Source organism: Ictalurus furcatus, chromosome 14 (assembly GCF_023375685.1).
Source record: "Ictalurus furcatus strain D&B chromosome 14, Billie_1.0, whole genome shotgun sequence".
NCBI lineage: Eukaryota > Metazoa > Chordata > Actinopteri > Siluriformes > Ictaluridae > Ictalurus > Ictalurus furcatus.
Window position 1 is genome coordinate 8642118 of NC_071268.1, and position 23438 is coordinate 8665555.

At 38.6% G+C, this 23438-nt stretch overlaps 1 protein-coding gene and 1 long non-coding RNA gene across 4 annotated transcripts; one reads left to right on the top strand and one right to left on the bottom strand.

The window, feature by feature from the left end:
• Positions 1-622: 622 nt before the first annotated feature.
• kif3a (kinesin family member 3A) lies at positions 623-22332 on the bottom strand. Of its 3 annotated transcripts, none has more exons than XM_053641419.1 (18): positions 22194-22331; positions 21668-21833; positions 19436-19718; positions 16239-16383; positions 15897-15981; positions 15023-15128; positions 13717-13856; positions 13424-13621; positions 13075-13249; positions 11558-11656; positions 6015-6171; positions 5053-5233; positions 4760-4870; positions 3466-3591; positions 3115-3168; positions 2965-3033; positions 2740-2867; positions 623-1346 (listed from the first exon to the last, which is right to left on the bottom strand). In XM_053641419.1, the coding sequence occupies exons 2-18, from the start codon at positions 21671-21673 to the stop codon at positions 1298-1300; spliced, it is 2112 nt and encodes a 703-aa protein (XP_053497394.1). In that variant the 5' UTR covers positions 21674-21833; positions 22194-22331; the 3' UTR covers positions 623-1297. The 3 variants fall into 3 exon arrangements, with proteins under 3 accessions (XP_053497394.1, XP_053497396.1, XP_053497397.1); XM_053641421.1 differs by having other exon boundaries at positions 21668-21724; positions 22194-22326; XM_053641422.1 differs by lacking the exon at positions 21668-21833 and having other exon boundaries at positions 22194-22332.
• Positions 21967-22386, top strand: LOC128618053 (uncharacterized). Its single transcript, XR_008387669.1, has 2 exons — positions 21967-22081; positions 22208-22386. It is a non-coding gene; the product is annotated as an uncharacterized LOC128618053 (long non-coding RNA).
• The last annotated feature ends 1052 nt before the right edge of the window (positions 22387-23438 follow it).

The window sequence follows — 23438 nt, forward strand, 5'->3', positions numbered from 1 at the left end:
TTCACAGCTAGAGCTGGGAAGGTGGTGAAAACATGCCACACAACACACAAGTAAGTTCAGTTACTGTTCAAGATCACAGAAAATTCATGAAAATGTCTGACCACCAAGCATCCGGTTATTTACTACCCTATCCACACTCCTCTTTGAGGATCACCACATCAAACACACACACGATCATCAGTGCAGTGTTGTGCATCATGTGAAGCTTTCCCTCGTCACTCTTGCCCTTGGCTGGCTGGCTTGCTGACGGTTCATTACGGCACTGTAAAACGTCTAAATCTGCTAATTGTATTGTAACAAGATCTAAAAGTGTATTTATTTTTAATCTGTACTCAGTGTCCAGAAAAATGCTCCACCATTCATTCACTGTGCTTGCTCACTTTATATCACTCTCTACTCTTCATGTTATTAGGATTCATGAACGTTGCTTGTTAATAGTCAGTGTAGTGGCACTTATTTTTGGGTGAATGTTGCTTATGTAAAGTAAATGATCAATTTATAGCACCATAATACTAATAAATAAAAGCTCCATAAATAATTTTCAGAAAGACAATTGTAGTATCGGACCATATTATTCGTATATCTTTAATCGACACATACCAATGTGATCGGGACATGTAAATATGAGGTAAATAATTTAATAAATTAACAAGTATACATGGTACAGCATAGTAAATGTAAACAATTTTATGGCAAATGCAAAGTTTCATCTTCGACTACAGTGCGCATGTGGTTGCTGATGAAATGAAAACAAAAACATTTAGCTAGTGTTAAGTAATGCTACAGTTGATGTTGAGCAGCATGCACGTTCTCAGGCCAAATCCCTCACCAAATCAGGTTAGGAGCACACATTACATACATCAAGTTCAAAGACTAAAAAGGAACCTCAAAAAGGCCAGTGGTAGAAGCATCAAGCATGTGATTCATATCTGAAGTAGCTTGCTTAAGACTACAAGCTAATCAGCTAGGGCATCAGTGTAGTAACATCCTGAGGAGCCATGTCCTGCCTGAAACTACCATGTATCAGCCGAAGCTCAAGTAACACTTTCAGTTGTGTGTTGAGGTTAAAGAAGAAATTTATCATCATTTGCTGAATGCACATTCTGAAACGAATAAGTGTTTTTACAACGAGCATAAAGAACTGCAGTACTCCAGCACACGTACACCGAATACCTGTTTCTCCACCAAAACTTCAGTATCCTTTGTCCAGATGCTTACATCTTTACACATCGAACATCAATTCGTTCTTATGCAAATGACTGGCCTGGATCCTGCAGTCAGAAACGAATGAAGATGATCACTGTAGCAGGGACTCGATGGCAGTCTCCGGCCTGGACGAACGCTTCCTACAAACATTAAGCAAATGGATTTAGCACACGATTGATTTTATGCTTCTAAAAAGAAAACCCAGATCAGAGAGGAAACATGTGCTTAGACCACATGAGCACTATTCCAGCTTTTTGGAATAGTGACTACACATTGTGTTGTGACTACAGTTACTCTCAAACTTTTGAGATAAATAATTACAATTATTCACATCTTAAGATTAATCAGACCAACTCTGGTTCATGTTAGGCTTCATACCAAGTTGTTTTTTTTCTTTTTGGTAGATTAGTAATGTATAATACAATTGTACACTCATTAAGGTACCAACAATCTCTGCTACTTCCTTCCAAGCTTTATTTTATCTTTTAGCAATGCATCGACACATTTAATTAGATAGATGATAGATGATAGATAGATAGATAGATAGATAGATATGACAGAATGAAACCACAGTTGAGAATCTTCCACTCCACTTTTGTGTGTCTGTCTTTTTTTAAATGGCGGAAAACAGCGTGTCGACTCTTTTTTAAAGTATTAAACCTTGGTTAAACAGGACTTGTTTAAGAATACCTGAATAAATTGTTAACTTGTTGAAGGTTTAAACAAGAAGACAGTTGTCAAAGCGTCTGAAACCTTTTTTGTGATCTCCATCATGCCTAATCCGGTCAATCCAACGGCAACAATTTTACCTCAGCCTGTTAACCCCGCCCACATTACATTACTAATTCAGTTAACTTTCCTGATGTGCGTTTTGCCATTAGTGCGGTGGCTTTAATCTAGCGGTCCCTTTAAGATTTTTGTGTTTATGACTATGTCGAAGGTCACATGACATTGCCAACATGGCGGATGTAGTATGTTCGGGATTGTAATCACGTATACTGATTAGTACGTACTGTTTCAACGGCCGTACAGTAGGTACTGTCACAGTACGCGATTTCAGACGCGGCCTAAATGAGAACCAACTGTGGGTAGGAACTAAAGTAGTGAGTGGGGAACTGAAGAAATGTCAGACCAGACGTGCGTCATAGGATTGCTCAGAGGAATTATCTGAGCCAATCATGTGGAATCGTAACTTTACTGAGTCATACCTAACTGCTTAGAATTGAGAAAAACCTCAATTCGCTTGTTGTGCCGCTGTCCTGCTGAAGTTGCGACCAGGTCAAGAGCGTGTTGCACTCTGGACATTTATTTATTTATTTTTATATAAAGTTGAACTTTAAAAAAAGCTCCACTGTGATCCAAAAGAAAAGCATTCAGCTTTTCTGCCCATATGATTATGCGTAAAAATGTGCAGTGGCAGTTGAGAAAATGCTTACAGTGACATGCCAATAGTTTTCAAAGTTAAAGGCGAGCCTATTCTTATAGTGTGTTTTATTCTTGAAGAAAAGCAGCAGATAAGAAACACGATCTGACCTGCGTCCAGTCCTGGGTCTGGCCTTGCCACTCTTCGAGGTCCTGGGCCTCTCCAGCCTCATCAAGGACTGGCGCATGCTCTCCTCCGTATACGCAAGATACACGTGAGACAGATCCACCTCGAACGGCTGAAACGCATACAAACAGCACACTCGGTAAGCCTAATCTCATCAAGCTGTATAAAGCGCATTACAGAATTGTATTCCGAATCCAAGTGACATTTACATCCTTTTCTTTCTTATCTGGCACAGGGGTTTGTTTTCTCATGTTGTTCCCGGTGTACGCCACGCATTTCTAAGGAAACAGAGATGTTATTTTAGTGCAATATACCCACAATATAGCCACATGGAGTGAAACAATACTTTGAGTACGCACCAGCTGCCATTCTCCTATGTCTTCATTCCAGTGTACATAATTCTCAATCATTTCCTAGAGCACACAAAGGTTACACTGATTAGATCTTGGTAGACAAACTCAAATTCAGTTTATGAAATCTATAATGTCAAATCAGCACTCTTTACATATTTCAAAATGATATATTTAGTTGCAAGTACAGTCAAGACAATCAAAATTAAGCACAGTTCAAACTTGAAACCATTGAGAAATGTTCGGTATTTTAAGATCTTCAAGCTTCTGTATGATCCCAGTACATTTGTACATTTTAACTTGAAAGAACGTATTAGATTCTAGAGATAAGAACATGCAGCACTAGGCATATAATCATACCTGGTATTCCTGAGGGATAAAGTTGTCAATGATCAGCATTTGCAGACGGAGTTCTCTGCTGAGCTGGCGGATGTTCTCCAGCAGGCCCTCGATCTCTCTGTGATGTTCCTGTTGCAGATCTGCCATCTAGAACAGAAAAGCATACTTGGAGCTTTTGCTTGCTTGGATACTGTAGATTTGTACCAAAGAACTGCTGCTATAATCATAAAGACCATTCTGTACTCATCCCAGGACTCTTATTCTTAATATGCACATACTGAAAAGCCTTTTCATCTGCCTCGCTTTCCTCTATATTACTGTATACTATAATAATAATAATTTATAATCACACTATCTGGTTTCCTTTCGAGTCTGGCTCCTCTCAAGGTTTCTTCCTTTTTTTTGGCCCAGTCACCTTTCGTTTGCTCATTAGAGATCTAAATCTACATCTGGATTTCTTTACAGCTGCTTTGTGGCTAGGTCTAGTGTCTAAAGCGCTATACAAATAAAACTAGATTAGACTGCAAATCATTTTGAAACGTTTCTTACAACATTATTTACCAAGCATGATGTAAACATGTTTTAAAAAGGATCAAAAGGACTGCCAAGATACACTAAGGCCAAATGTTTGTGGACACCTGGCCACCTGGTTCTTCCCCAAACTGTTGCCACAAAGCTGAAAGCACACAGTTGTACAGAATGTCTTTGTATGCTGTAGCGTTACATTTTCCCTTCTCTGGAAATAAGAGGCTCAAATCTGTTCCAGCATGACGACGCCCCTGCGTACAAAGCGAGCGCCATGAAGACATGGTTTGAGAAGGTTGGAGTGGAAGAACTCGAGTGTCCTGCACAGAGACCTAACCTCAACCGCACTGAACACCTTTGGGATGAACTGGAACCCCAGACCTCCTCAACCAACATCAGTGCCTGATCTCACTAATGCTTCTGTGGCTGAATGATCACACAATGATCCCCAAAGCCACGCCCTAAAATCTAGCAGAAAGCCTTCCCAGAAGTGTGGCGGTTATTATAAAAGTGTGTGGGGGGGGGGTCTAAATCTGGAATGACATGTTCAACAAGCACATACAGGTGTGATGGCCAGGTGTCCACAAACTTTTGCAATTTAGGCCATATAGTGTAAATTGTGTTGTATTATGATGTTCACCCTGAAGAACCTTTAAGGCAAATGAGTGACCAGTTCTCATATACATTAACAACAGGAATGCTCTGCTGTTGCACATCAAATTGCAATTCAGGCAGAAACAAAAAGCTTGAACACAGTAAGATAATAAGATAATGAATATTTTTAGCATACCTCTGACTTTGCTGCCATCAACATGGTCCAGACTTTCTTCAATTTCTTGGTCTTCCCTTGGGCCTCCTCCTGCAAACTGGTGTATTTTTCCTCAATGTCCAAACGCTCTTGCTATTGAGAGACACAACAGGGAAACACAAACACAGTACTGAATAGTGTAGAACAATCCAGAACAAATCCAATCTTGACATGAACTAAACTTGTGTACAAAGCTGATTGACCTGCTCTAATTTCATTGGTGCCAAGTGTATCCGTGGCGCTAAATTGAAGCCAAGCCTAAATTGAACGCCTACCTCCTTTTCTTCCAGTTCTCTGCGGAGTTGCTCGGCTCTTTTCCGCCGTTCCTCCAGCTCGTTGTTGGATTCTTCGAGAAGCTTCTCCTGCTCCTCTGCCTTGGCCAGCAAGTCAACTCCTCCAACGATCACCTTCTTCTCCAAAGCAGACAGCTTTTCAAGTAAAAGGTGGTGTTCCTGCCTGAAAACCAAATGAGATCGTTAAAGTGCTGGCAAGAAAGTAGAACTGAAGCACAAACAAATAGAAGATTTTATTAATAATAAATAAAATAACCTACTTTATATATATATATATATATATATACACACACACACATACACACACACACACACACACACATATATATACACACATACACACACATACATACATACACACACACACTCTATAAATTCGGCTTCTTCAGATTAAAAAAATAATTATAATAAAAAAATCCATAAAGACTTATCTTGCATTCGACTGAAGCTTATAACCCAGCATTTCTGACTTCCGAAAATGAAGATCCAAACAAGACAAAACGTATCACTTCTTTACTTTTAAAGAAGCTATTCTGTATCTACTAGTACTTAACATACAGACACATTAGGTTGTTAAATCTAGAATGATGACAAGTATAAGTAGCTGTTCTGAGGAGGTGAATACATCACTCATAACACTAGATTAGATTAACTAGATTGTTGCTGACAAAAGATGAACATAAAAAAAAAGGTGTCCATGTTTTTGTCCACGTTGTAGCTCGTGCACATGGAGGTTGAAAATGATGTGATTCCCAGTTCTAACTTCCCCACTTCAGAGTCAATTCGAACGCAGCGTTAATAATGATGTAAATTGGGAAGAAGTCTTTGAAAAGCAATCTTGTGTAAATACCATTTAGAAGTCACAAACCACAAGTACTGAAAACGAAGGCTTCTAGGACTAGTAGAAGCGTGGTTATTTGGAAACTGGCTCGGCCAGGACTCACTGGGCTTTGAGCAGGTCTTTCTCCCTCTTCTCCAGCTCTGCTCGTGCCTTGTTGCGCTCCTCCTCCTCCATGTCTAGCTTGGCCTCCAGGGCCTTCCGCTCCTCCTCGATCTTCACCTGCATCTCTGCCATCTTGTCTGGGGACACCTTCTTCCTTCCTGTCAGCAGTGTAGGGGGGAAAAGAAACAAACAAATAAAATAAACCTAATGTCAAACAACACATCAACATAGTAAAACTTATTAGCAGTGGAATTTTAACGCAAAGATCTTACACCATATGCCAAAATGGTACACCACTTTGGTATGCATATTGGCCAGGGACCACCCTATACCTCCTCGAACAACTCCCAAAGTGAGCATGTCAACGCCTCACCCACTTCCACATCCATACTCCTAACTCTTACACACCCTTATCCTTATCACACACTATAACAGGTCCCAAAATTCAGTGGAAAATTATTACATGAATTGAAATCTTTGCATTTTAAAAACAATACTATAGACCCGTGTTCATCCACTGCACACCATTTTCCATATTCAACCACAGAAGAAAAAAAAAAAAAAAAAAAAAAACACAAAAGTGGCAGAAAAACAGGGCCAATTGGAATGCGGGAAAGATCGATTTGTCTTTACGTAGGTACTCGAGTAAGTACTAAAAACTAACCCTTACTAAAATTAGTATCAAATGTCCTGTTTATTTAAGAAGCCACTGCTGTTTGATATGTTTACATTATAAACATGGGACTGAGGTGGAATCTCGTTGAAAAAGACGCGTCTGAACTTTTCACTAGCAACTCCTACTTACTGACATTTGGCCTTAGCACATTGTCTGTCTAATAGTCAATGATTAGAACAGTTTCGGCTGTTTGCAAGTGAATATTTTTGATCCATGACGTTACAAGTCATCTGTGTGGGCACACACACACACACACACACCATAACACCAATATTGCTCATGTAGTTATACATTTCTTACTCATTTTAATTTGATGCAGAATGTGTGGGTGGATTGGTTCATGCCAAATAAAACTTCCCATTTGATGATCCCGGCTCGGTGTCAGTTAATTTAAGCCTGTGCCGAAATGAGTTACAAGTATAAGCTTGGTTCACACAAAGCTTCAAAATAATCGAAATTATTTGTGAACTTTGCACTGAAAATGGGGCACTAGGTATACAGAATAAGCCTGAAGATATTATTAGACTGGTGTTTCCTGGAACCTTCTTACGGCACACCAATGCAGGTCATGTGTGCAGTTAATTATGAAACCACGATCCATGGTGTTATGTACATCAATAGCATCAATATTTCCACAAAGTCTATAGAAAAACAGTTCTCTAACAGGTAGTAGATACAGCAGAGACAGCAAATTCAGCAGCATACTTGCGTTGGTGTTTTGCACTAGGAGAGATTTACATTTACAGAGCACTGGGTTAATAGAGGAGAGGAGGGTTGAATTGCTGCCGAGACTTCAACACCAAACTCGATCTTGAATTTAGATGAGAAAAAGAAATTCATACAGTATTGAGGAGGACGTTTATATTCTTACAGTTGAGGTCAAAAGCTTACACCTAGCCCAAAGATATTCAATCTCAGTTTTTCACAACTCCACACATTTCATGTTACTATACATTTCCTTTAGCAAGTCAATTAGCGCCTTTATTTTGATCACATCAGAGTTTTTTTTTTTTTGTTTTTTTTTTAAAATCAATTAGACAGCTTTAATTCACTATAATCAGATTTAGAGTGGGTCAAAAGTTTTCGCCACATTGACTGTCTTCTGCTTGGCCAACTGTCGTAAGTAGGAGGTAATTGAGAGTGCACCTCTGGCTGTACCAGGGCCTACGTTTAAAGACCGTGCCTTTGAGATCATAAGAAAATCCAAGCAACTTAGCCAAGACCTTGTGGATCTCCACAAATCTGGTTCCTCCTTAGGAGCAACGTTCAAACAACTGTACACTGCATCATTCAGGAAAGAGGCACAATTTAAGTCTCAAGTGATTAATGAACATGGTTCAAAAGATTCAACTAAACCCCAAGAAACAACAAAGAATCTGTTGAAGGAGTTGGAAGCATCACATCCAATTATGTACATCCACCATTAAGAGAGTCCTACATGCCCATAGCCTAAAAGGTGGTTGTGCAATGAAGAAGCCCATACTCAAAGGCCAGAATAAAAAAGCCAGACTGATGTTTGAAGGTGATCAGCAGCCTTTTGGAGGAATGTTCAGATGTGTCAGATGAAACTTGAAATGCTTGGCCATAATAAAATCAGTGCTACGTGTGGATGAAAAATGGTGAAGCTTTTAATCTGAAGATGACCATCCCAACCTGTGAAGCATGGAGGTGGCAGCATCATGTTATGTTTTGCTGGAGAAGCGACTGTGCCCTTCGAATATAGACAGCATGATGAGTAACAAGAAGGATTAACTAGAAACACTGAAGCAACACCTCAAGAGACCAGTCAGAAAGTTCAAATTCACTGTCAACTAGGTCTTCCAGCAGGGCAGTGATCCTAAGCATACCTGCAAAAGTTGTCATAAAATGGCCTAAAGACAACAAAGTGAAAGTATTATATTGGCCATCACAGAGCACTGACCTGAATCCCATAGAAAATGTGTGGACTGAACTGTAAAAAGCACATCTGAGCAAGGAGACCTACAAACATGACCGAGTTACAGCAGCTCTGTCAGGAGGAATAAGCAAACATTTCCAGCAAAGTACTGTGGAAGCCTAAAGCGAGCATTTGATTCAAGTTCAAGCAATTAAAAGGCAATGCAACCAAATACTAACAAAGCGTATGTAAACTTCTGACCCACTGAAAATCTGATATAGTAAATAAAAACAGGAATAAATCTGTCTCTTAGCTGTTATTTTAAAATGGCCTCTTAAATGAGTAATAAATGAGATGCCATAATCAACGCAACATAGGAAACGCATGGTAACATGAAACGGTGTGGTGAAAAGTTTAGTTTGAATGTCTTTAGCCTAGTCTAGGTGTATGTAAATTATGGCCTCAACTGTATAATTAAACGAGGTGTTTAAAAGAGAGAGGATACGAAATCAAAGGCAGCAACATGACCACAACAAAAACAATAACGTTGACTCTGCAGTAAAGCAAGGAACACACATAAAAGAGAAGAAGAGTGAAAAAAGTAGATACATTATAGATCAAAAAGATCTGAAACAATTTTTCCGCCTCAGATCCCGTCATAATGCCTGCAACTGACCCAGATTTAAAAGATTCAACTGTTAATGTTCGGCGTTCTCATTTCAGTCAGCTGTCCGCTCTAACAAATACAGAGACCGATACACGGAGAAGTGCTGTGTGTGTGTGTGTGTGTGTGTGTGTGTGTGTGTGTGTGTGTATATATATGTATGTATTTATTTATTTATTTTTTAAGAGCTGCAACTTATGATTATTTTGATAATCGATTCATCTGTCGATTATTTCTTCAATTAATTGGATTAAAAGGCAATTTTTATTTTCTGTATTTTGAAAAGAAAAACAAAAAAAAAAAACTGTTATTTCACATTCTGCACAGTGCTGTCCTAATTTAAAGGTATTAAATGGATCTATGTGGGCTAGGGATTTTTTTTTTTTTACATTAACATATTTTGAAAAAAAAACCAAAAAAAAAAAAAACCTGTTTGTCCATAGGCTTTAAAGCAGAAGTTAAAACACTATATTAAAAATGCTAAAAAAGTTATAAATAAATAAAAAATTCTAAAAAAAGCACAAACTAAGTGTTAAGAGGTTGAACGTTCTGCAGTAACACACACATTCACTCTTTATTCTTTTTTACTTAATTCTGTAAATGTACGACACTTCTTACATAGAAATACAAGGCCGTGTTCTAACAGTTACTGCTCTCATAAAATACACAATTACTTTTGTTTCTAAATATCGCTAAATATACAATCAAACAACAGATTTGATCAGAATGAATGTTTTAGTCAGAGTTATTGCGCTTCTTTTCTATTACGCGCTGTTTGATTGACGTGGGGACTCGCGCTCGTTCGGTGATGTTTAACGGAGACTCGCTCGCTGTCAGGACGAAGCTTTATGTAAAATGGAAACACTGGCGTGAATTTCTAACATTTACAGATAAGGATATAAAGGTAAAAATGTCATTTCTGTGCTGAAGAAAACACGTCTGGAACACATTAAACATCACACACGTTTAACGTCGTAGGATACGACACGACGAGCCACGTTAATACACTTACGAATTTGTCTGAAGCGCTTAATATAAAACAAACACACATGTTTTGGACGACCAAATCTCATGCGCTTTTCCCGCAACAGCTCACTCTGTGATTTCCGCTGTTTTTCAGATGGGTTTACATCACTAAACCTATGACGTAAAAGAAAGCTTTAACATATGCCACAGTCTGTATTTGGTGCCAGTGTGACTCAGCAGCAGATTGATAAGAGGTGGCATTCACTTCAGTTACCATAAGGATGAACCATATTTGATCGTTATCAGTTTGCCTTGGTATACAGTTTATGCCTGGCAGTGATGTATCCACCATCTCTTTGTGGTCTTGACTGCTAGAAAACATTCATTCAGCTACTCCCTCCTCTGGTTTGCAGTGAACTCTTTCTATGCCATCTATCTGTGCCTCTGCGCTCCTTATCCCTCTTTCTCTCTTTGCCCTTGCTGGGTGCTTTGGCAGTGTCCTGAGATTAGTGCACAGGCTGAAAGACAGGGGGATTTATAATGGCCATATGGGAGGAGTGTGCGCAACAGAATTCACATTGGATATGAAGCGTAAGTGACCTTCCATCCCGTCCTCACCGCCTGAGACTCACTTTTGTTATGTGAGCACTACCGATGGGAAGCCAAAACCGTTATATCTTTATAAACCTTTATATACACAATAATAATGCCCACCTGTACAACACCACCAGTGGTGGATCATGATGCTTAGAGATAGCAGACATTTTAACAAATATAATGTAAAAGGTTACAAAACACTGTAAGACAATGAATACCACATGATAATGTCTTTTGTTAAAAATACCATACAAATAAGGCTCCCATGGTAGTGTAATGAGCAGCATTTCTGCAATACTCTGCAGCAACAGCCACTCAATCATAATTTTTCATCATGGTATATATAAGATTAATTCTGTAAGGAACGATGTGTACATTTATTAAAGTCAAAGATATTCCATGGTTAAAATAATTCATTTCATTTAGACTAGCACACAGCATTAAATAGTTGTTCAGTAGTGAAACAAATTTTCACTATTGGCATAAAAGGGATACCAAATCGATCATGTAAAGAAACGGTAAACCTTGCATCAGAAAAATAATGGAACATCCTATTTCATCGTGTATTTATCCTTGCGAGTTCAGTGGTAATGGAGCGTGTTCAGAAATCCCCTGTGCACTTTACTGGTATATGAGTAAGAATGTAGGTGCAATTCATCACTGGGAGGATCAACTCGATCAACCACACACTGTATCACATGATTAACTCGCTATCTGATTATTAGAATCCGGCTAACACCACGTGTGACAGTGGGAGACTCTAACCTCGTCGTTTCCTGCGTCTCTCTCCACCATCTGCAGTCTCATCCTCCCCTTCGTCCATCTCTTCAGAGCCGCTGCCCTCTGAGCCCGAGATCTCCTCTCCTGGAAATAAGTATGTATTAACAACACATAGTTAGAGCCAGTTTTTAGTTTTTGTACTGTTAAAAAAAATAATAATAATAATGCTGACTAGACAGACACATTTCAGTAACCCTACTCGTCCTTATCCTTATCATCATCATCATCATCCTTATTATATTTATAGCGTTGTGAAAGTGTTTGCCTTGGTTTATCTTAGATTTTGTTTTCATTTCTGATACAATTTTGTAGGAGATCTGCACAAAAACAGAAGAAATCAGCACTGTATTATTTCCATATCCTTATACTTAAAAATGCATTATATCTATATATTTAAAAATTTTGCCCTAGACGTAAATTGCAAAGGCAACAAAAACATTAAAACCCCTCCAACCTCAAACCAAAACCCACTCCCTCTGCTAAAACTTCTGAAGCCACATTTCAAATGGTGCACTTTTTGCATACTGTACATTTACTGAAAATAGTGTGGTCACATCGGGGGGAAAAAAACAGTGAGATGTAGTGCACTATTAATACCTGCATGATGTATTACTATATTATTAAATCTGTGCCAAAAGTATTGAGCGTAACATTTCAAGTAACGAACAGAAACATACAATGAGAAAGAAGAAAACACTCTGAAACGGTGAACTCGGAGACAAAAATGTAACACGGTCCTTAAATAAACAGCGTTCTTTGTTAAGTTTTCTAAGCTTCGTTTTTGTTAAATCGTGGTTTATGAACGCGCTGCCGGAGTTTTCATTTACACTTTCAAACTTTACGTTTACGCTCCGCAAGTTTACATTCGCCATTCTGGGATAAATCTCTCGTGTGGGCGGGACTTAACAGCGATTTCCTCTCATTGGCTAGTGGGATTTGGATCGACAGCTCGAGTGTCCAGCTGAGGAGGAGGAGGAGGATGACGATAAAGATGCTTCCGAGAGCTTATCTAAAACAATTATAATAATAATAAAATAAATAAATAATCGGATGAGACTATCCAAACCTCAAATATTAATTACCAACTAATACACTAAGTAAGTAAATAATTTCCAGTACATAGTACAAACACTAACTATACAGAGAACTGCATCCAGAACACTCCAAAATTCACGTCACTACTTCCTGGACAGGGAGCTGTCCATCCAAATCTCTCTAGCCAATGAGAGTAAATCTTTAAGCCCCACCCACACGAGAGGTTTTCCATTTCAGATTCAGATCAAGTATACCTCAAGGGTGAGAGCTGCTGCTCTGTCTACATACCGGCCGACAAATTGGGCTGAAAGTCAGGAAATTGGAGCGGTTGCAAAACAGATAACTGTGTAATAATTTGATTAGGAACAGGTCTAGAATCGTTTTAAACATTAGAAATGACACGTTTATCCTTTACTCATTCATAATTCTAATGAAATGGTGCAAGCCGGTTGGTTATTCTAGTGTACCTTCTTCCAATTTTTTCTTGAGCTCTTCGATCTCCTTCTGAAACTGGCGTAAGAGCGCATCTTTAGGGTCTTCGTTGATTCTCGCTTTATTCTTGATGTTCTTTGCACGGTTTGCATAGCGCAAGGTGCTGATGGTCTCATCATAGTTGTAGTCCGCTGGTCCAATGTTTGCGCACTAAAGAAGAAGCACCAATTGAAGTTAACTTAGAAGATAGACAGATTTCTATTTTATTAGTTCTGCATTGTAGTTAAGATGGCTGTGCCCCCAAAACAGAAAAAAAAACTCTAGGTCTATGAATTTAATTATGTGTGAAAGAGCACCGAGAGCCTAAATTGTGTGTGCCTGTACCATCATGGTTTTAGAGTTTCCTCCCAGAGAGTCTTGCAGCAGGCGCGTGAGTTTGGAATTCCTGTAGGGCACGTGTGTGCTCTTCCCGTCCACCAAAGCGGAGATCACATTGCCCAGAGTGGACAGGGACAAGTTGATCTTTGTGGCCTCTTTAAGACGCTGCCCGGTGGCTCCTGTCTTACCCTGCCTCTCAGATCCCTGACAAGCAAGAAACATCCATCGCAGCACTTCAGTTTAATTAAACTATGAAAAACATCAAATGTTATGCTTGTTTTTAGGCTTGTTCTCCTCACCGCAAGATCCACCAGGTGCAGTTTGCCCATGCGTACATGCTGGTTTCCGTCGATGCCCTTCTCACTGCACTCAATGGTGATGGTGAAGATGGCGTGAGATCGGGAGCTGTGCTCGTTCATGTTGGTAGCACCGACAGAACCTGCAGAAACAAACACAACATCAGTTAGATGTTTCAGCATGTAGGAAATATAATATGTTTATCAGAATGCAGCTGACTCTGAATTTCTGTAATCGATTCCCATAATTATAACCGTTGCTTTGTCATTGTTGTGTTCGTTTACATTCGGATGAGTAAAGCGGGTAAGAAAAAAATGAAATTTTGTTAATGATAAATATTACCATCTCTTAGAAGATGGCGAAGTTAAACTGGTAAAATAATAATAATAATAAAAATTATCATATTAGCACTACACTCACTGGCCACTGTAATAGGAACACTTGTATCCCTGTTCATTCATATAATTATCCAATCAGCCAATCATGTGACAGCAGCACAATGCATAACATCATGCAGATATGGGTCAAGAGCTTCATATCATGTTCACATCAAACATTCAGAATGTGGGGAGACGGGGGGTGATCTCTGGGAGTTTGATTGGGGTATGGTGACTGATGTCAGACAGGCTGGTTTAAGACCAGGCAATGTTTTTCTCCCATCTTGAACTGTCCAGATGTGGTGATCTGCTGTTGTAGCCCATCCACCTCAGGGGTGTGCATTCTGAGATGCTTTTCTGCTCACCACTGTTGTAAAGAGTGGCTGTGTCAGTTGCCATAGCTTTCCTGTCAAGTCCAACCAGTCTGGCCATTCTCCTCTAACCAGTGATTTCCGCCTGCAGAAGTACCCCTCACTGAATGTTTTTTGTTTTGCCACACCATTCGGTGTAAACTCTAGAGATTGATTGTGTGTGAAAATCCCAGGAGATCAGCAGTTTCTGAAAAGCTCAAACAAACCCATCTGGCACCAAAAACATGCCACGGTCAGAGGTGCTGAGACGACCAAGATCTCTTGACCTAAATCTGTATGAATTTATTCACTGCCCTGATGCCATGTGACTGGCTGATAGGATAACTGAATGAAAGAGCAGGTGTACAGGAAGGTGTTCCTAATAAAGTGGCTGGTGAGTGAACTTAAGGCAGCGTTTTCAAATTCATTTAATACTGTAATCTGAAACCATTTAATAAGCATATGAAAGCAAAATTTGAGAACATCTGAAAATTGTATAGAAGCCCAGATCCAACATCCAGGTGTCGTTGATGTTAATAACAAGTATCACCAGAAATATGCAAACAGTAATACACGCTTACGGTTCTTGTGACCCAGAGTCATAATTCGGTCCATATCATCCGCATTGTTCACAACGTAGCCGGATAAGTCTTTAATGTAGACGCCCACGTCTGGCCTCTCTTTCACCTGTTTGGGGGATTTTCAAAAAATGTGCAATGTGTTCATGGAACTTATGAATACACTAAATATATATGAATAAAAGTTGAAGGAAATAAGAAGTTAATGAGAAAAAACATGAGAAAGAAACTACTGACAGGTCCACATTTTATCAAACCATCAAGTCATAACCACAGGTTACTAAAATCGGTTCCTGGAAACTCTTATCGGATACCAGAGAGAGAGAGAGAGAGAGAGAGAGAGAGAGAGAGAGATTATATATATATATATATATATATATATATATATATATATATATATATATATATATATATATATAAAAATAAAAAAATAAAAAAAATACACTTTTCAGGCTAAACACATCACTCTGAAGCTGCATTGAAACTGTCTACTATTAGGGCGTGAGCATAATTTGCTAGTAAATTCCAGTGTGTTGTTATTCTAGGTGGATTCTTGCATTTTGGACCAAAAATGTCAATCTTCTGCGAGCCTCTCTAAGTGGAGATGCAAACGGTATATTACAGACTATCTTGAAACAAAAAGGCGAGACTCTGGTATCTTTGGCCCATAAAAAATAAGGCAAAACTGCTGATTATTAAGTAGCAGACTTTTCACCTCATTATTGTTTTTTGCTTGGGAAGTCCCATCATATTTAGCATTTCTGTATTAACAGGCAGGTCATGCAACAATAAAAAGAGCAAAAAGTAGGGTGTGCCGTGTGTCAGCACTTAATATTTTCCATCACTATGTAGGCAAGTGTGAATTTCTGTTTCTCACCTCCAATCTCTGCATCTGGTCCTTCCCCAACAAGTCCCTCACTTCCTCATTATAGATCTCCAAGTATGAAACTCTAACTAAGAACCTGTCATTTTTTAAAATAAGCAACATTTAGTCAGCAGTACATCTGTATTGTTTTTTTTTTTTGAGACTAATGAAATGAAAAATATGCGCCTACGGGTAAGTGCAAACTACATCATTTGGATATGGCGAGTAAATACATTAAATCTAATGGAAATTGTATTATAATGAATTTTATTGTGTTCTGACAAAAACAAAAGGTCAGTTTACATTTGTGAATTGCTCACATTAAACAAGTTTTATCACTGATGATGTGCTCACCTGGTGTCTCCTTCTGCTTTAGCAATGTGACCGAAAATGTGAGCGAACGAATTTGGAATGATCCCTCTGAGCTCAGGAACAGCTCTCACACCCTCCATGGTGAAGGTTTTCCCAGTGCCAGTTTGTCCGTAAGCAAATATGGTTCCTGGGAACACATTAAAGACAACATGCAAGTTTTCACTGTTATTCTACGTACAAAGATCAGGCCTCAATTATCAAGGTCATTTATTCGTAAATCATTTGTATGCGTATTCATGAAAATCTTGTACATTCAAAAAACGTCTGCAACAGACGCAAACCTCGAAAATCATATAAATTTGCATGGATTACTGCACTTTTGTATACGGAAAATACCGTCGAGTTTAAACGGCTTATTTTTTTAATTATGTTTAGAGCATTTAGCAGACATCTTATCCAGAGCAACTAATAGACGTGCATTGGGGTCTCAATCAAAAACACATCCTCATGCTAGTTCACTAGGTCAGGGACTAGGAACCTCAGTGAAAACTAATACCAACTCAAACCCATAAATTAAGACAAACTAAACTAATCATTCAATTATAATCATCATCATCGGCATAGACGTTAGTCAAGATAACTTCCACTTCTGTTTTTCGGCATTTACTCTGCTCATTCAGTTAGTGCTTCCAGACGTCTGTGCACTTGAACTTTTATGGAGTTCTGTGGACGTCACTACATGCAAATGAGCTGCGTCGAGAACGTGCTTTGCACTTCATGGGTGACCAGCGCACACACGCACGAAGAAAGTCAGAAACTTTTGTAAATCTGGCAGAAATGTTTTTTGTTTTTTTGTTTTTTTAAGTTCACTTTCTATTTACACCCAAATTTACTGAAAGATGCCGAAAAATTTAACGAGACCTAATATTCATGTTCTTTTATAGAACTCAACTAGTAAGCAAATATCAGGTGCAGTGCAGCATGAACAACCCTTTAATTTAAAAACATTAAGAAATGAATAAATAAAAATAAATTAAAAAAGAAAAAAAAAAAGAAAAAAAAAAACCACACACACACACACACACACACACACACAACACAACACAACACACAGGACCTTGTCTAAATCCTGCACCTAATATTCCACAGGATTGCAATTTTGCTTAAATTTACTCACATGGCCAAGAATTTCACCCAAAGCAACCTACAAATGAGGCAGAATACAAGCATTGACCCAAGCTGATGAAGGTTTACGGCCTAATTCATAAACAACTTTCTGGGATGTAAACTCAAACAAAACAAAAAAATGGCAGCGCAGATGTCCAGTACTTTCCAACTGCACTTTTTTTTTTTTTTTTAAACTGACCAGAGAGTACAGTCCTGCCTTCTTGCTTTCTATTGGCTAACAAGACCGAGAATTGTGACATTACAGGTTTAAAAGATCAACTAGATAAAAATCAGTTTGAAGTAAAATTAACCACTTCTTGAAGCAGAGGCATTTTCATTTGCCACTCCCTTTTACATGTCTATAAATGCTTTAATGTTTCTGCTTTGCAAATTTCATTCACATTGTAATATAGGTTTCTCCCATATAGACAAATCAACTCTGAAGTCTGAGCATCTGCAGAGGTGCTACATTTAAACTGGCACACCATAAATATCAAAGTGGCTCCTGAAGAGTAACGGTGGATGATATACAAGTATCAGTATTGAGTTGTAATAACAAAGACTAACACCACTGACAGTCATAATAAAGAGCAGTAACTAGTTATTTTTTACTCATTCTTTCATTATTCCACCTTTCCTTTGTCAAGCAAGTTAAGCATCTATGTTTTTTTTTTTTTTTAATAGAAAGATGTGTACTTGACATCCAAGAACTGCACTGTGATGAATAATATGTGCAACATGTAGTGCTGAAGTTTACCAGTAACGGTTTAGCCAGAAAAGGGGGTTTTGCCGTTTGTTATCAAGCAGTGAGGTTCCAAAAACAGCATACTGCTTTTATATTGCTACACACACACACAATCAAAATTATTCAACCCCCACTGCAAATCAGGTTTATTGTCAAAATTTACAGACTTTCAGCCGTTTGCAACGAACAAATCAAACAAAAGCAACCGAAATAGTTCAACACAACGAATGCTTCAAGTGGTTTCGCCAAATTCAACTGAAAATGCAACTTAACCTGACTTAAACCCCATAGAAAATCTCTGGTGGGATTTGAAGAAGGCGGTTGCAGCACGCAAACCCAAGAATATTACTGAACCGGAGGCCATTGCTCATGAAGAATGGGCCAAGATTCCTCAGGAACACTGCCAGAAGCTCTGCATCTCGTTTGTAGCAGGTCATAACAGCAGAAGGGTGCTCTACTATGTACTAAAGATGCCTGCCATGAAGTGGTTGAATAAGTTAATAAGTTATAAGTTGCATTTTCAGTTGAATTTGAAGAAACAACTTGAAGCATTCACTGTGTTGAACTATTTCAATTGCTTTTGTTGGATTTGTTCATTGCAAACAGCTGAAAGTGTGAAAATTGAGACAATAAAGCTGATTTGCAATGGGGAGGTTGAATAATTTTGATTGCAACTGTATGTGCAATATATTTAGTACTGAAGCCGTGATGGGCTTTAAAAACGTTTAAAAACTGGCTTGCGTTCATTTAACTGAAATGTATTCATTAAGAATAATACAAACTGTAGCCTGTTGCATATTGCAGGCATTTGCAATTGTAAGTAAGGAATACAACATGACTGTGCATGCTGTTATAGGAAAATAATCAACAAATGGGAGGTGTGATGAAACAAGGTTAAGGTTCACACCATGTCGTAATTACCTCAATTACAGTATTCTGACTTGTATAAAGTTCACGTATTGGTAGAACTCGTAATTACAACTTGTAAGCTAGGAATTTTCTGGGAGCTCCAAACGCTCAAAATGGTGGCGGCTTCAGTTAAAAGTAGTTATCTCGTAACATTTGTGTAATAACTTGTAGAATTGACTATTATTAATGTCTTAATAATGAAAAATAAATCTGGAAATAAACAAAAGATGTACAATACATGACGTACAAAAGACGTACAATAATGTTTAATGTTGCTAGCACAGAACTGGATATCTATCTAATGTCCCTGTAGGAATGCATCATCCCGAGTCCGAGGACATGAACAGCTCCTAATCATTATTTAGGTCATTGTTCAAGGACTGCATGTGACAAGCACTTGTTCTAGTATATCACATACCATTATATCCCTCTAACACCGAATCGATAATGGGCCGGGCTGTTAAATTGTACACGTCTAGCTGTTTGCTGTCGAGACCAAACACGGTGTCGAAAGTGAACGTCTTCGGTGGCTCATGGGGCGTCTCATGTTTGCTCACGGTGATGGTTCCTCGGATTTCGTCCACAGTGACCGACTGCTTGTGCCCCATCACCTTCTCTTTTTGGTTGAGAGGTCGACATCGGACCACCACCTTCACGTTGTCGCTCACCTCCAACTTTTCTGGCTTATCAAGCTTGTTGCTCTACGAGAAAACACAACAGAGATGGTTGAAAGAGCAGGTCACATGCATGACCAAATCATTAGTCATATGATTCAATTCACATTTAATAGTTAAAGTCCCCAGGAAGTGCTTTGAAACGCAGCGCATTATTGGATGTGTTGACATAAGTCAGGGCGAAACATTGAGTGGCTCCTCCCCCTTGTTAAATAGCCAATAGAAGGGCTAGGCGATACGACAAAAATATCATATCATTCTTATCATTTCATATCATATACTTGAGGACATTTCTACGATACACGTTGCACATTACGATATATATTTTAGCTAACACACTGTCGCAGAACAGTAATAAATTAAACAAAACAAAAAAAAAAACTGTTCAACTGACTTTGATGATACTTTCTTTAATGCCTACAAAGACTAAGAAGATTAAGTTTTAAAAAATTCCATCAAACCAACGGCAACCATTCAGTACCATTTAATTTGCAATTATTAAAAAAGTAAAAAAATAAAAACGCATAACCATACCAACGATATCTCGGAAAAGTGTATCGCGATATTATAAATCGATATATCGCCCAGCCCTAGCCAATGGCGTTTAGCTTACCCAACAGCCAGGAAACTTCGGTTGCGTTCACGCCATGTCGGAAGTACCGTAATTACTACATGACAACCCGGAAGTTCTGCTCAGAGCTGTTCACGTCCTTGTGCCAGCTACATTAAACCGTTTTGTACATTTATTTCCAGATTAATCTTTCATTATTAAGACATCAATAATAGTCAATTACACAAATTATTACACAGAAATGTTACGAGATAGCTACTCAACTACATTTTACCGCTGAAATCGACGCCATTTTGAGTGTTTCCGCAGAGTTATACCCATACGTGAACGAGTCAGAATACCGTAATTACGGTAATTACAACACAGCATGAACACAGAATTAAAATTGTCGGGGGTGGGACACTACAGATTCTAGAGAGCATTTGATTGGACAGATAAACTGACGAGAAGCCGAAGTGCAGAATGAGGTCGTTAAAATTGTTGATCCATATTAGTGGTAGAGAGAGACCGTCAAAAAAAGACTGAACGCTTACTAGCTTATAGATAAATTTCAGGCTGACACATTCATACTAAATGTCACAAGACGTTCATTGAAGTTGTTCAAAAAAAAATGCACAAATTACTGACAGCTACAAAATGAAGATTTTTATTTATTTATTTACTGAAAATAAATGGAATACATGTCTAATAACAACACACTTCCTGACAAAAACGATAAGCAGGACAGCTATGCTGCAGTCTGTTCAATACGTGCTTTGAGGGAACCAACAAGGATGCTAAACAATCTACACATTAGCGGATATGACAGTTAGCGGTTAATCCATAACTATGGTTATTGTTTGTTTGTTTGTTTAATAACAGCTGCATATACTAACCAGCTAAATTTTGATATAACTATAGCTATCTTTCTGTGAAGTTTGGTCATTCATATATATATATATATATATATATATATATATATATATATATATATATATATATATATATATATATAAACTGTCAGTTTTGCTTTAGAATAGTTGACAAGCTATGGTAAACTAAGCTAAGCTAACATAGCTCAGTAGCTACCAACATGAAGTTAGTTGTCTAGACAACCATCGGTATTTTGCTAGCGGGGTTAGCTAGCTAGCTAGCTATCTGGCTAAACACAAACAAACGCTCTCTCCCAGCTATATCTTTGTAGAATTAACGACATTGTCAAGACGCCATTGCAACAAAAAAATAATATATATATATAAAAAGAGTCTCAGTGAATAGCATCAAGGCGATGATAACTGTATGACATTTATCGGTTATATGTAGCACGGAAGCTAGCAAGCTAATGGGATAACAGATGAAGAAGGGAAAAACCTCGGGATGAACACAACGCTAGAAATGATCATTGATGATCATTTTACACTCTTACCGGCATTTCTGAATCTTCGGTGTGTTGTTACTCGAGTACGGAGAAACGATTCGCTTCCTGTTGGGTAATAAACAATGTGTGTGTCTGAGGTGTTATTTCTCCATACTCAGATGCCCATCCCAAACAGCGGCCCTTAGGGGGATTTTATCACCAGGATACACTGAGGCTGCGCACCGACACACACACACACACACACACACACACACACACACACACACACACACACACACACACCTGCATCAGCACTGTGTCTCTGCACATCCACAAACAACTACAAGCTCATTAAAGTTCGATAAAATGATTGTTATTGTTATTATTGTACACAAACATGTTCTTCTGTTCAAGGTTCGACTGTACATCTTCTAAGACCCTAAAACAAAGCCTGTTTGAGCTGCCTCAAACCGCTTCTTATCGGTACACAGAAGTGTCATGCTCTGTGTTTCATATATATAGTAGTGGTTCAGCACAAGCACTTTAGAGCACTCTCATGATTCTATCCTGTATTAACCATTTTTCTGCAATAAACCTTTTTATCTTCAGAGGACGAGTCTGCGAGTGTTGTCTAATTTCTACGACAATTTGGCATCTCCTGGCTCGGCTGCACGAGTCTTTTCAGCTTTTCTGGACAACAAGCACACCGGAGGATGCCCATGGAAGAGTTTCACCCTGAAGTGTGTGTTGACATGCAGGCGGTCTGCCCTTTGTTGTGCAGAGCGAAAGACCGATGCAGCCTTACTACTGACTGGTAGGAATCATCAAACATTTAGAATTAGAATTAGAATTTTATGAAGTCATTGTGTATTGCTGTCTGTGTGGAAGGGAGTCAATGATATAAGAAATGCGTGTATTACATTGAGAGAAGTATTAAATGGAGGCGATTTCTTTAGAGCTGCAACAACTAATCGATAATAATCGATTATGAAAATCGTTGTCAACGAATCTCAATATCAATTAGTTGGTCTGCGCGCAACACGGGGCAGATTTCGGTTCAGAAAACAAGCTTCAGAGAGTAAATACTAAAGTTGTGTCCCAAATAAAGTACTCTACACTTACACTATGCATTATGCACTCGACCCTAGTGTGTGGATTTTAGGAAGGTATTATCATCTCATATATAACACTAGCGTTTTTTTTTTTACTAACCGGAAATATAAGCAGCTTCCTAGGCGACTGCGCATGACGTCATATGCACGCTAGCATTAGCAGACACCCGAATCACCGATAATGACTTTCTTCACTGTTACCTTTTATTCCCAACATGACCTCAGTCTCCAACAGACGGAGGCGAAATCGTCACGTGACTGAGGAAGAAAGTCAGAAAGGCAGGGGGGCATTTTATATTAAACACCGCAGAGATCGAACAGTGCTGCACGAGCACAAAATTATGTTTATATCCAAAATGCTCCACTGTGTGTAAGGGACAGGGGAAACTGGTGCACGCTGTTTAAAAGGTTTAGTTTAATTTAAGTTTCTTGTCATTATATGCTGTATTTGCGCACTTCCAGTGTAAATTCTGTTGTTTATTATAACGGCAGTGATGCGTTACTAACGAGGCCACGTTGCTGATCACGCGCTGTGTAGACATGCAGTAGGAGCATGAGTAAGATCTGTAATGTCAAATGTCACTATGATCAAAAGTAAACACAAGTCAAATAATATGTCTAAAGGCAGTGAGTAACAGAAACCACAAGGTGTGGTGAAAGGGAGTTTTTATTATTAGTTTAGGACTGTAGTTTAATTCGGTGCTTTTTGTGCATCCATAAAAAATAAT